Here is a 12,865-nt window from a genome sequence, read left to right as displayed (position 1 = left end):
CAGCCGCTCCTTGGAAACCCTATGGGGCAGTTCTACTCTGTCCTATAAGGTTGCTGTGAGTTGGAATCGATTCGATGGCAATGGTTTTTTTTTTTTTTTAAATTTATTTTAATATACTGTAGCTATCATGTACCTCTCTTCTCTGTAAGTGCTGCAGCTCTTTTGCTTTCATATATAAAGATACACATCCTCATTCTTTTTCTCTGGGCCTGTTTTTTTTTTTTTTTTTTTTTTCATTTTTCATTTTTCCTCTTCAGAAATCTGTTTCTTTGGATAGTTTCACACCCTTATAATTTTAAGTGCCTGGTAGATATTTGTGCATCCAGCTGTTTGGTCTATATTCAGCAAAAATTTATATCATAAAGGAGTGCAACCAAAAGTCCTAGGGGAGAGAAAATTGAGTAAAATTTAACTCAGCTTCTTCTTCTGTTTTGTAAAGAATTGATGGATAATAAAATATTTCTAAATACTAGATAGGATATTCTCTTATTTTTCCTCCACAAATATCGTTTGTAATTTTTTAATTTTCTAGAAATTTTAAGTATCAGTATTCAAAAGAGCTCTTGAAAATTAAGTCTACTTGGCAGCATTGTCCAAGGATTAGAACTGGGTTAGGCACAACAGACTGCAGAATTTCTTCTTTATTCTACTAAATAATCCGTTAGACTAGAATAGTGTAATCTCTAACCTCAGTTGTATCCTTTTTAGTGTGGAAGTAAGAATACTAGCCCCTCTTTTCTTCAGAGAAATGATGATATAGATGTAGAGTGTCTTAAACTCTCAATAAATAAAATAAATACAGTGGAAATACAGTGGGGCCTCATTTTTACTATAAATCTGTTCTACTAAATGTTGCTGCTTATAAATGAATTATATCCTTTCACTACTTAATAGAGAACTAAGTGTTATAAGAATAATTTAAGAGCTCTTTGATTTTTTTGGGTCCCTAGAAATTGGTTTAGTTAGTCTTTTTAATTTTTTAACACAGTAAATAGATAGTATAGATGTATCATTCACGGTTTAAAATTATGAGTTAATCTTCTTCGTGTTCAAGAGTTTTAAAGCATCTTTCTCTGATAGAAAAATATAAATTCTAGATTCTTAATGATGAGTTATATTGCTATATGTGTTGCTATTTTTTATTTTTATGGAAGTCTGATTTTAATGAATAAAATAGTATTGATGTTATTTCTGCATGAATGCAAATATTTAATAAATAAGTGAATTACTGTAATATGTTTGCATGTTTTATTACATAGTTTTGCTACAGTAACACATTGGTTTAACTTTTACCTGTTTTTCTTATTGGTTTGTTATTCTTTTGTAGTCACTTTGGCTTTAACTTTTAAGATTAATTTCTTTGTAATCATTTTTCAGGGAACCCAAATTGAGATGTCTATTGGAATTATTTTTGGAATTTCAACTATGGCAGGTATTTAATAATAGTAATGTTATTATTCTATTGGCTGTATATTTATAAAATATTTCAGTAGGTTAGGTTTAGAAGAGAATAATTTTTTGAATAGGTTTACTCATTGAGATGCCTGTTAGTTTATCTCCTTAATGCTACTCTTCCTCTTAATTTTGTGTTCGTAGCACATTTTTCCTGAGAAATTTTAGGTACTTTTCTTTGTTTATGGACAACAATGCTCTGCTACATTGACTATGTTAAAACAAGTTTTTCTCTTAGTTCAGTATATTACATCCAAAACCTCCCTACCCTGTGTCTCTATTAAATTATTTATCGTTCAGTTTGGTAGAAGAATTAAACCAGGGAATACAAGATTGAAAATCTAATTTGGCTTCATCTTTTCCTTCCTCCATTACGACTCTATTCTTTTTTTTTTTCTTTCCATTTTTATTTTATCTGTCAGAAAGCTAAAATCATGGACATTCTGGTTTTTGCTATTTTCCTGACTCTGTCCTTATTAGGTGAGGCTTTAGGCCACCTTTCTGAGCTTCAGTTACCTTAACATGGGATAACGTTGCCTACATTTCCCTATGGGTAAATGAAATAATGCATGCATAGTGCCTGACACTTAGTAGAAACTCAGCGTGTCTCAGTGCCCTTCTCAGGAAGAGCTTTGAATTTTTTTAAAAAAAATATTATTTTATTGTGTTTTTGGTGAAAGTTTACACAGCAAATTAGGTTCCCATTTGACAGTTTCTACACAAGTTGTTTAGTGACATTAGTTACATTTTTGGCAATCTATAACCATTCTCATTAATTGCATTCTGATTGTTCCAGTACTCTATTCTTGAGGTAGGTGAAATTTGAGAATGGTTCTGTGTTGTGCTTATTGTAAAGAAAGCGTGAGGTAGGTGAGTTAATGAAAAAGCAGCATTTCTTCTTGTCTTTCTTGAATTTCAGACCTATACATTCGGCTTTATTCCTCAACTTCCAAATATCCAAGTTCCTTTAAACAAATGGAGCCCTGGTGGTACAGTGGTTAAGTGTTTGATTGCTGACCAAAAGGTCAGTGGTTCAAATCCACCAGCCACTCCTTGGAAACCCTACAGGGCAGTTCTACTCTGTCCTGTAGGGTCGCTTTGAGTCAGAATTGACTCGGCGGCAATGGGCTTTTTTTTTTTTTTTAAACAAATATTACCTGAAAGATAAAAGACAAAATATTATTATATAGGTGTTTTAATATCTAAACCAAAACTGGCTGCCCAAACAGAAAAAACCCTACTATTTAATGGAGACAGAATACTATAATCTCAGAAAAATTGCGTCTATTTCAAAGTGATGAGATTCAGAGCTATTCAGTGAGTTACTCTGGATAAAGTGTTATAATTTGAGAAATGTGGTAACTCTTTCAGGCCAGTGTTTTATTGATTATATAATGATGTAATGATTTTCTGACTTTTATATAGCAACTCACTTGTCATTTTTCAATCTTTTAGCTGCTGCTTTGGGAAATCTTGTGTCAGATTTAGCTGGACTTGGGTAGGTTCATTAATTTATTCATTTGTGCATGTGTGTATTCACTCTCTTTCTCCTTCCTCCTCTAATTGAGAAGCGTGACCAAAAAAAACAAAGGATATATATTTTACTCTTTGTGTTTTATAACTAAAATTTTATATTTAATATTCTAAATCAGTAGTACTAAATCTATGTTGTGCATCAGAATTGCCCAGGGAGCTCGTGAAAATACAGATGCCTGCGTTGCACCTCAGACATGCAGAATTGATTTCCATGAGCATATGGCCCTGGCATTTGTGTTTAATAATCTTTTCAATTGATTCTGATACATACATTTCCCCCCCCGCCAAAAAAAAAAACCTGTCAAAAATCCAATCCAAGCAAAATTGCGTTTTCATTTATTGAGGTACTAATATGCATTTTGTGGATATTCTCAAGGATGAGACAGGATTTAAAGCAGGGACCCACATCATCATAACCCTTCAGTTCTCTCCTGCTAAGCTCAAAGATAAAGAACATGGCTCAAGTTTGAGGCTACTGACTGGGCATGTTTTCTAAAGAGTGAAACTTTCAAAGAAAATAATAACCAAAGTGTACATAGGTTTGACTTCTTTAGAATTTGTTTTCGTTGTTCTGGGTGGCAGAATGAGGGGACAAACTGAGGATGTCTTATTTCCTCAGAAAATACCCAACTTTTTTTCTTTTTACATCTCTTCTAAGTGGCAGATGACCTGCGGCTTCTTCCTGAGTTTAGGGAAAGCCTGGGGTGTACAAATTAGACCAGGTCGGCGTTAATTAGGTATTGTGATAAACACAGTCTCATGCACTGTCATTGACTTTGTTTCTTCCTTTGGCTCTTTAGAATGGTAAATTTTAAGATTTAGTTTTGGGCTTGGTAGGAGTCTACTTAGCTCTATAATCTAGGCAAAGGCAGCTCTATATATTAGTCTGTGCTCTGGAGTTTGCAGCCAACGCTACTATTAAAAATAAAGTTTCTTTGCTTTGAGGCCAAGCCATAAATTTTATATTCCTGTAATTTCTGGCATAAATCTATCACGATTAAATATTCAATTTTCTAGTTCCCAACATTAAAGGTGAATAATAATAATATTGTAGCTACTGTGATAGCTTTCTAATATATTTAATAAAACCACATGATCTAATAGATTAAGCCATTTATTTTTAGATTGCATCGTAATGCAATTATTTTTTATTAGATATAAAGATTTTTGTTGGGAGTTTGTGTATTTAAGAACTACTTCTCTCCCTTTTTTTAAATGTCACATTCTATTGATTCTTAGATGTACATTTTTTTGTAATTCAACATTTCTGATAATGGGGATTCATCTTATAATTGATGGTATGTGTAGTGTATTTGGCAATTTTTTCTTATAGTTTGGAAAATAAGATTACGTTCCATAAGTGAAGTTGACTTAGAATTGATAAAATACTTGACATTGCTCTGAAAATTCTAGGCTGTTTTTCTTAGTATATGAGAATTTTTGAAACTTTTGCTTTATGATGTCAATTATGAATTTCTATCATAAGTTAAAGTGCTTTGCTTTGAATTTGGAAGAAGTGTAGAAATTGTAAATGTTAGTAAATTATTTTTATATCCCTTGAGTTGGTCTGTTTTTAGTAATGGTAGAGAATAATTGCTCTAACTCAATGCACAATCAACCTATATTAAATATATTAATATAGAAATTTTTTTTATTGTACTTTAGGTGAAGGTTTACAGAACAAATATTTTCTCATTAAACAGTACACATATTGTTTTATGACATTGGTTAAGAACCCCACAACATGTCAACACGCTCCCTTCTCGGCCTTGGAGGACCCCCTTTTTTTTTGGTACTATAGAAATTTTTAAAGTGGGTGTATTTACATGTAATAAAAAACGAAAATTAAAAAAAATTTTTAAGGCAATTTCTAGAGTTACAATTACAGGTATAAAATTGTCTTGTTTCTATTTGTAGTAATTAGTTTTTTGCTATCTGAGAACATTTGTGTGTCCATTTAAAAACCTGTATTCTGCTGCCTTGTCGTGTTTTTTAAGACTTGCAGGCTATGTTGAAGCTTTGGCTTCCCGGTTAGGCCTGTCAATTCCTGATCTCACACCAAAGCAAGTAGACATGTGGCAAACACGAGTTAGTGCACATTTGGTAAGTACTTTGTGTCGTTTATGATCATGAATTTGGGTTGCTAGGGCAAGATGTTGTATCATTCAGTCTCTTGATAAATTTGAGACTAAAATTGATTTGAATGAAATTTTCAACAAAAATTGCCTAGACTTTGGCAGTTACAGAAGAATTTTTTTAGAAAATTGACCTCTTATATTTTTGTAGATGTACTTGATTTTTTTTTTAAATACTTTATATAATTCAGTTAATGTTAAGGAGTTTCTGTTATGTGCTAGAGACTGAGAGCTTAAAACAGATAATTTACTATACTTAATCTAGGAGAACTTGTTTAGATGGAGAGCCAGACATGTAAACAAATTATAATTTAGTGACATTTGTAGTAATAGAAGTGTGCACCAGATACAGAAATACCCAAAGTGGAGGAATTTAACACTTTGTGGGGAGAAGATTCTTTTGGTGGGGAGATTTCTTGGCAATTATTAGATCTAAGCTGATTTTTTAATTTTTGATGATACATTTACCAGGTAAACAGAGCATTCTGGGTATGTTGATGAGCATGTACAAGGGCATGACAAAAACAGGATGTGTTGAGAAAAAGACAAGAAATTAGACATTGCTGGAATATAATATGTAGAACAGCGGTTGAAAACAACATTGAAGAAGTAAGCATGATAGGAAAGGCATTGTATTTTCTATGGTAAGGAGCTTGAAACTCACGCCTGGATAATAGAAAGCCAGCAAAGAGTTTTAAAGAGGGAGGAAACTGGATGGATCGTGATGCTACCAGCTAAGTCAAGGAAAAAGGAGAAGGTACTAGTTTGTAGGGAAAACAATGAGTTCTGTTCTGAGCATGTTGAGTTTGAGATGCTAGTAGGACATTCAAGCAGTGACACCTAGTAGGCATTTGATTTAAAGGCCAAGAGCCAGAGAGGTCAGAATTAGAGATGATGGGTATCATCATCCATTCATTCATCCGATATTTATTATTTACCTACTGTATGTCAGGTGAGGAGCCCTGGTGGTTTAGTGGTTAAGCTCTCAGCTGCTAACTGAAAGCTCAGTGGTTTGAATCCGCTAACAGCTCCATGGAAGAAAGATGTAGCAGCCTGCTTCTGTAAAGATTACAGCCTGGGAAACCCTGTGGGGGCAGTTCTATTCTGTTGTGTAAGGTCGCTATGAGTCAGGATCGACTCTATGGCAGCGGGTTTGGTGTTTTGATTTTATATGTCAGGTATAGATATAGGAGTTTTGAATATACCAGTTAACAAAAAAGATCTTTTCCCTAGTGTATCTTTCCCTCCCCAGTAGCGGGGAGACAGACGATAAACAAACCTGATGTTGTGGTTAAGACACTAGAAAAAGAAGAGAAAATTAACCCTAAAGCAAACAGAAGGAAAGAAGTAATAAAGATTAGAGAGGAACTTAATGAAATAGACAATAGTAAAACAATAAAGAAGATCAATGAGACCAAAAGTTGGCTGTTTGAAAAGATGTAACAAAATTGACAAACTTTAGCTAGACTGATCAAGAAAAAAAGAAAGAAAACTCAAATTGCTAGAATCAATAATGAAAGAGGGATATTACACCAACCTTACAAATTCTACAGACTACCAAAACTGACTCAAGAAGCAATAGACAATCTGATAGACCTATAATAAGTAAAATGATTTTATTAATAATCAAAAAACTATCTACAAAGAAAAGCCCAGACCCAGACGACTTGGTTGATGAATTCTACCAAACATTTAAAGAAGAATTAATACCAATTCTTTACAAATTCTTCCAAAAGAATAGAAGAAGAAAGAACTCTTCCCAACTTGTTCTATAGGCCAGTATTATCGTAATACCAAACCAAGACAAGATATTACAGGAAAAGAAATGACAAACCTATATTTCTTATTAATACAGATGCAAGAATCCTCAACAAAATACTAGCAAGCTGAATCCAGCAACATATAAAGAGAATTAGACACTGTGACAAAATGGGACTATCCCAGTAATGCAAAGTTGGTTTAACATCCCAAAATCAATTAATATAATATACCATATCAGTGGAATTAAAAAAAAAAAAAATCACATGATCTCAATTGACACAGAAAAACGTGACCAAGTTCAACACTGCTGTTAAGCCAAGCGCTTAACCACTGTGCCACCAGGGCTCCTTTAGTTAGATATACATAAGTATAAATATTGAAGAGCAGTATATATAGTGGTAGCAAATATATTGAGAGTAGTGAGTGAGGCTTTTTCCCACTACCTTCTGTTGTTAAAATGTATGTACAATTTTAAAAAAGTATTTTTTCTACTTGAATATTTCCTTAATGTTCTTTTTATAGCAATTTGAAGAAAACATTTTTCTTGCTTGCTTTTCAGGACTTTAAATTAAATTATTTGTTCTAGAACCTTTTGGTAGCTTATTTTTATACTTACATAATTATGATAAGAAATAAAGCCACAGTTGAATTTTATAGTACATAGTAATTGTCTATTTTCATAGATACTTAATTAAGCAAGGATGCCTCTTTCAGGGATAAAGTAACTTTTTTATTTTTAATGTTCTCTTTTGTTTCCTTAGGGCAAAGCTGTTGGGGTGACTATTGGCTGCATATTAGGAATGTTTCCTTTGCTTTTCTTTGGAGGAGGTGAAGAAGATGAAAAACTGGAAGAGAAAAATTAACCCTTTTAGAATATCTATAAAAAGATGTAAACTAATGTACCTCAATTATTAAATATGTGTCACAACGTTTAGGAATTAAGACAGTAACTGTGTATAGATATGGGATCAAATAATTCAGCATGTATTACGGGAAACACTAACTTATTGTGGCTTGATCTCCTTAGGACTTCTTTTTTAAAAATGATTTAGTAATATTTTATGTAAGTTGTTGAAAATACTTTTTCATCACTGGCTGTCAACATTTTACCTTTTCTTTTTCTTTACACTTCAAAAATATTATTTAAGTATCAGTCATATTGATGTACTATGCTGACGTGGGGTTTGCTTATTTGTTACTTAATGTGTACATGCATGAAAGCATTTTTGTTGTTGTTCCCTGATAGTTACAATTTAACCTTAAGATTTTTCCAAATTATTTAAGATGTTTAATATCAGTTCAAGATTTTTTTAACTCTCTTTTTGGCAACATCAATTTGTGCTGTTTCACAGTAAACATATCTAATCATATAATTTCAGTCATTTTCTTAATTCTCACATTCATTTAAAATGGACACAATTTTTAAAGACCTTTAACTATTACTCATTTTAGTTTTCTGACCTTACTGTCTTAAGAGCCAAATGTTGAGAAGAATGATTATCATGGCCTCCCTACTACATAAAACCACGTACATTAACAAGTGTGCGTATTTCTAGTTGATTTTTTTATCTTTTATTTCCCAGTTTTGAATAATTATATGGTGAGTTCTGACTCCTGACATGAAGAAAGTTATTAGAGTCTTTTTAATGGGAGACTGCGGAATTAGGGTAAACTAAAGGATTTTATGTGAGTCTTGGAAATTAAGAAGCTAAAACATTTTTTTATATAAGTGGAAAATGAGAGCTTTTCTACTTGTATAAAAAGGTTTTTTATACGAGGTTTTCTACTTGTATAGAAGGTTTAGGTTATAAGTGGTGAAGTTGAAGAGATGTTTGTAAGGTTAGTGAGATACAAATTGTATTTGAGAAGGATTTTTTTTTTCAAAGTGTTTTCTTCTCATCTGAATTGATTGAGTCTGAATATTCCATACTCATAATCTTGATGCCATTATATCTTGTTTAGTGAATTATATTTCTGGATAACTTCTTTTGAGGTGAAAACTAAATATTTTACTTTTTTTTTTTTTTGCTATGTCGTCTAATAGTCAAAAATTACACAGGAGGAATCCTTTCTTCCTTTTTTGGTCTTTGTACTTCTTTTGTGGTATTTAAAGCATACTTCAGGTTGAAGTTATTTATTTCTAGTCTTGTATTTGTGACTTCAGTATAACCATGTAGGAATCATTAATTTTAATTTTTTGAATCCTTAAAATTTTTTAGCATGTGTTCTGTTATACATGCTAAAAATTATTCTCACTTGTAAGAATAATTGAACACATTATGAAGGAGAGAAATTAAATTTATTATTATTAAATTTAAATTTAAGTCATTGGCAACTGAAATTATGCTGCAAAATAGATACAAAAGAAGAGAAACTCACAGGATAGTTGTATGTACAGCAATCTTAAAGTTTCGTTTGCACGTATTAGAGCTCTTATCTTCAGGGGAGCTACTTTTTTCCACAAAGCAATTTGTCGTAAATTCTCTCCTGTGCATTTCAGAATGGTTCAGTGCTATCCTTTCATCATGGGCTTTGAGGGAAAATAGAAAAAGAGTTATACAGTATAAAAACAAATATATTACATTCTTTTTATACACAAAAATTTGACAGTTTCATTTGATCAAATCAGAATTATAGAACTTAAGATCTTAAACAGAATTGTGATTTGTATCTTCCACATAATTCCACACACATATACCAAAAAAAAAAAAAATTAACATATTTATGTCAGTGTTCAAGTGCTTTTGTCCCTGACTTGTATACTGCTAGTCCTTTCTGTTTTCTAAGAAGGTATTTTATTGTGGTGCTTAAAATTTTTTCTTATCCCAAATCCTGTATCCGGAAATCTTGCCCCTGTGAGTTTAGAAAGGGCTTCTGATAATTGATTTCTTTCTTTTGCTTTTGAACATAATTCAGTCCTACAGAATCTGCCAGTTGAATATCTTTAAAATTACTAAAGGTGTTAAAACATATTGAAAGATATTTTACTTCATGGACAAAATAAAAAAAATTGAATCATTCAGGTAATTGATTAAAAAAAAAAAAAAAAAACCCTTTTGTTGTTGACCGAAGATACGCATTAGTCAAGATTTTATTCTACGCTAGTATGGTGCTTTGCACAAAGTGATTTCTGAAGAGTTGTTCTCCTTAATAAAGGTAATGACTTCATATAATCTTATTTTATGTTACTTGTTACAGTTTTCAAATTGAAACTGGAACTCTTTGTTTCCCATGTTAGTTATTTCTCTATTAGAAGTACTAGATCTATGGTTAAATGCAACATGAGCTACTTTAGTACTGTTTGAAATTCATGTTGTCTGTGTATTATGATTTATTGACTTGATGCATGTAAATTGAGTGCATTTTGTTGCCACTGTATGTTAAATGGTGACCAGTGTTTTTACAAAGACAAATTGAACAAAAAAAATATCTTTTAAGAAATTTGGAATGTGGTCTTGATTTTAAAATTTGATTTTCTTCCTAATCTCAAACAGTCCTGGTTATGCTGGTTATTCTGTCACTAAAGAAAATAGGATACATCAGCACAGACTTGTTACAAGGGTTGTGGAAATGTCCCTGAGACAGTAATATGGAACTGTTTACCACCTGCTGATATCCACAATTGAGATACAACACTACAGAGTGAGAGGTTGTGATCCCATATTGAGATAATTTGATCTTTAATAGGACATCAAAGCTCTAGAGATATTGGAATAAATCACATTGATGAGTATTTACAGCAGAGATAGCCAAGCTATTTATATACTAATGCCTCATTTACTTTATTCCTTTTCTCTATAAGATGAATTTTGAAGGTAATGAAAGTTTATTTTTAAATAACAAAAGTTTGTTTAAACCATTTTGAAGTATTTTTTAATTTTAAAAATATTTTCTTGCCATCTTAAAGCAGTATATTAAATGTAAAATTTTTCTTAATGACTTAGTATCATCTTCATGGACATTATTATTATACTGTAATACAATACCTTGGGATCTAGTTTTCATAGTTTTTTATTTTCCTTCCATATTTTGCTGCTCTCCCTTCTGGCACCCGCTGTGTCTCCCTAATTTGCTGCTTCCCAGCTATATGGACTTAGGAACAAGATAGCTAGTCTAACCATAAATTGTTTGAGAAATATCAGAAAATAGGCTAATAATAATAATAAATAATGTTAGTGCCCTTTTATTAAGCACTTATTTGTTGCTATGTACTATACTGTTTTAACACACATTGTGTCATTTTATCACCTTAATAATAATGTTAAGTCGGTGCTATTATTATCCCCACTTTATACTGGGTAAATTGAGGCATGGAGAGGTTAATTTGCCCAAGACGTTGCTGATAGTAAGTGTCAGAGCTGGGACTGGAATCTAGCTGTATCTAAATGTAAAACCCATGTTTTTAACTACTATGCACTTGTAACATCAGGTGCACGTACTTTATAACGTCTGTTCTCTGCTTAGGTTTCTCTTTACCTCCAGATTCACAGAGTCATTTTCTCCTCTATTAACCTAAGAAAATTGTACTTATAATCTGAAGATTCATTTAATAAATCCTGTGTTTTTGACTACGTCCTGTGTGCTAGGAACTTGAACTCAGTGCCAGGCACTGAGGATGCAACAGTGAACAACCAGAACGTCTTTACCCTCATGAAGCTTATTCGATGGGGTGTGCAGGTGGGGAAAGAGCACACAGAAGCAAATGTACGCTCGTGATTTCACAAACAGAACAGGTTTGTGATTTTATCACAAATTTTTTCGGTATCCTAAACCAAAAGTTTTCGAACTTTTTGGGCCTCAAGACCCCTTTACTGTCTGGAGAAATATTGAGATTCCCAAAGAGCTTTTGTTCATGAGGGTTATATAATTATTTACTGTATTAGAAATTAAAACTGAGAAATTGCAAAAATTTTTAATGAAAAATAACAGTTCATTTCATGTTAACATAACTAATTTAGTACATATTTTTGTGAGAAATAATTATTTTCCAAAATAAATTTGGTGAGGAGAGTAGCCTTGTTTTACTTTTTTGGCTTAATGTCTAGTTTAATAGAAACAGATTCTCAAATCTGTTTCTGCATTCAATCTGTTTAATATGTTGTTTTGTTTGACGTATATGAAGACAATCCAGCTCAACAGTGGGTGGAAAAGGGATGAATATTTTAATAGCCTCTTTAGATGAATGTGGGTATTATTCTTGGACACTGCACCAAACTGAACCAAGTGGCACTTTCTGAAAGGTTAGTTGCAGTGTAGAATCTGAAACCATATCAATGAAATTTTATATTCAGTTACATTAAAATCCATTAGTCTACCTTGCAATTTGATCTTTTCCTATGCATGATTTTACATGATTCAGCGTTTGGAAAATATTGGTTCACTGAGTTAATGCAGATCTTCCAAGTGTTAACACATTCCATTATATGAAATTAAAAAAAAAAAATCACGTTTATTAACATCACCACCAGTCTCACCAGTCTTCTCTTGAGAAGCTGTCAATCTCAGAGGCCAGACACAGATTTTCCAAAATTCTGCTTTTCACTTGAAAGCTTAAATTTTATAATTGGCAACAAATATTGTCGGTTGTTTTCCTTGAAGTGACAGCTCAATTAGCTCGTTTTCAAGAAAATGTCTGCCAAATACTCAAGTCTGAATAACCTAGTTACAATTTTACAAATGCTTTTCCTCAAGACAACCGTCATATTTTGATATCCCCAGAGGTGCTTTGTGCACAATTTTCTATTTCTTCATGCAAAATATCAAAAAGACATTTACTTATGAGTCAAGATTTTAAAAAATTTTTTACTGCTTCATCAAGGACACTGAGTGAAACTAGTTTTTTTTGTTGTTGTTGTTGTTTAACTGTGAGTGACTGGTAATGAAGAATACAGTGACTGCTAGTGCCTTGATCCGTTCTAAGGTGCTGGTGCTTTTACCCACCATTGCTTTTGCACCATCGGTGCACGTGTCACCACAGTGAA

General features: G+C 32.3%; 1 protein-coding gene across 2 annotated transcripts in view; it reads left to right on the top strand.

Moving 5' to 3' along the window:
- Nucleotides 1-10,321, top strand: part of TMEM65 (transmembrane protein 65) — a 51,170-nt gene extending 40,849 nt beyond the window's left edge. For both annotated transcript variants that reach the window (XM_004372992.3, XM_023728184.1), the window contains 4 exons: nucleotides 1,378-1,432; nucleotides 2,908-2,950; nucleotides 4,986-5,091; nucleotides 7,646-10,321. In XM_004372992.3, coding sequence (XP_004373049.1) covers nucleotides 1,378-1,432; nucleotides 2,908-2,950; nucleotides 4,986-5,091; nucleotides 7,646-7,747 — 306 coding nt within the window. In that variant the 3' untranslated portion in view covers nucleotides 7,748-10,321. The remainder of the gene's footprint in view (nucleotides 1-1,377; nucleotides 1,433-2,907; nucleotides 2,951-4,985; nucleotides 5,092-7,645) is intronic.
- Nucleotides 10,322-12,865: the final 2,544 nt, after the last annotated feature.

The sequence above is a fragment of the Trichechus manatus genome, unplaced genomic scaffold, assembly GCF_000243295.1.
Source record: "Trichechus manatus latirostris isolate Lorelei unplaced genomic scaffold, TriManLat1.0 scaffold00022, whole genome shotgun sequence".
Taxonomy (NCBI): Eukaryota; Metazoa; Chordata; class Mammalia; order Sirenia; family Trichechidae; genus Trichechus; species Trichechus manatus.
Note: the sequence above shows the minus strand (reverse complement) of the source record. Positions and strands in the feature narration are given on the sequence as shown.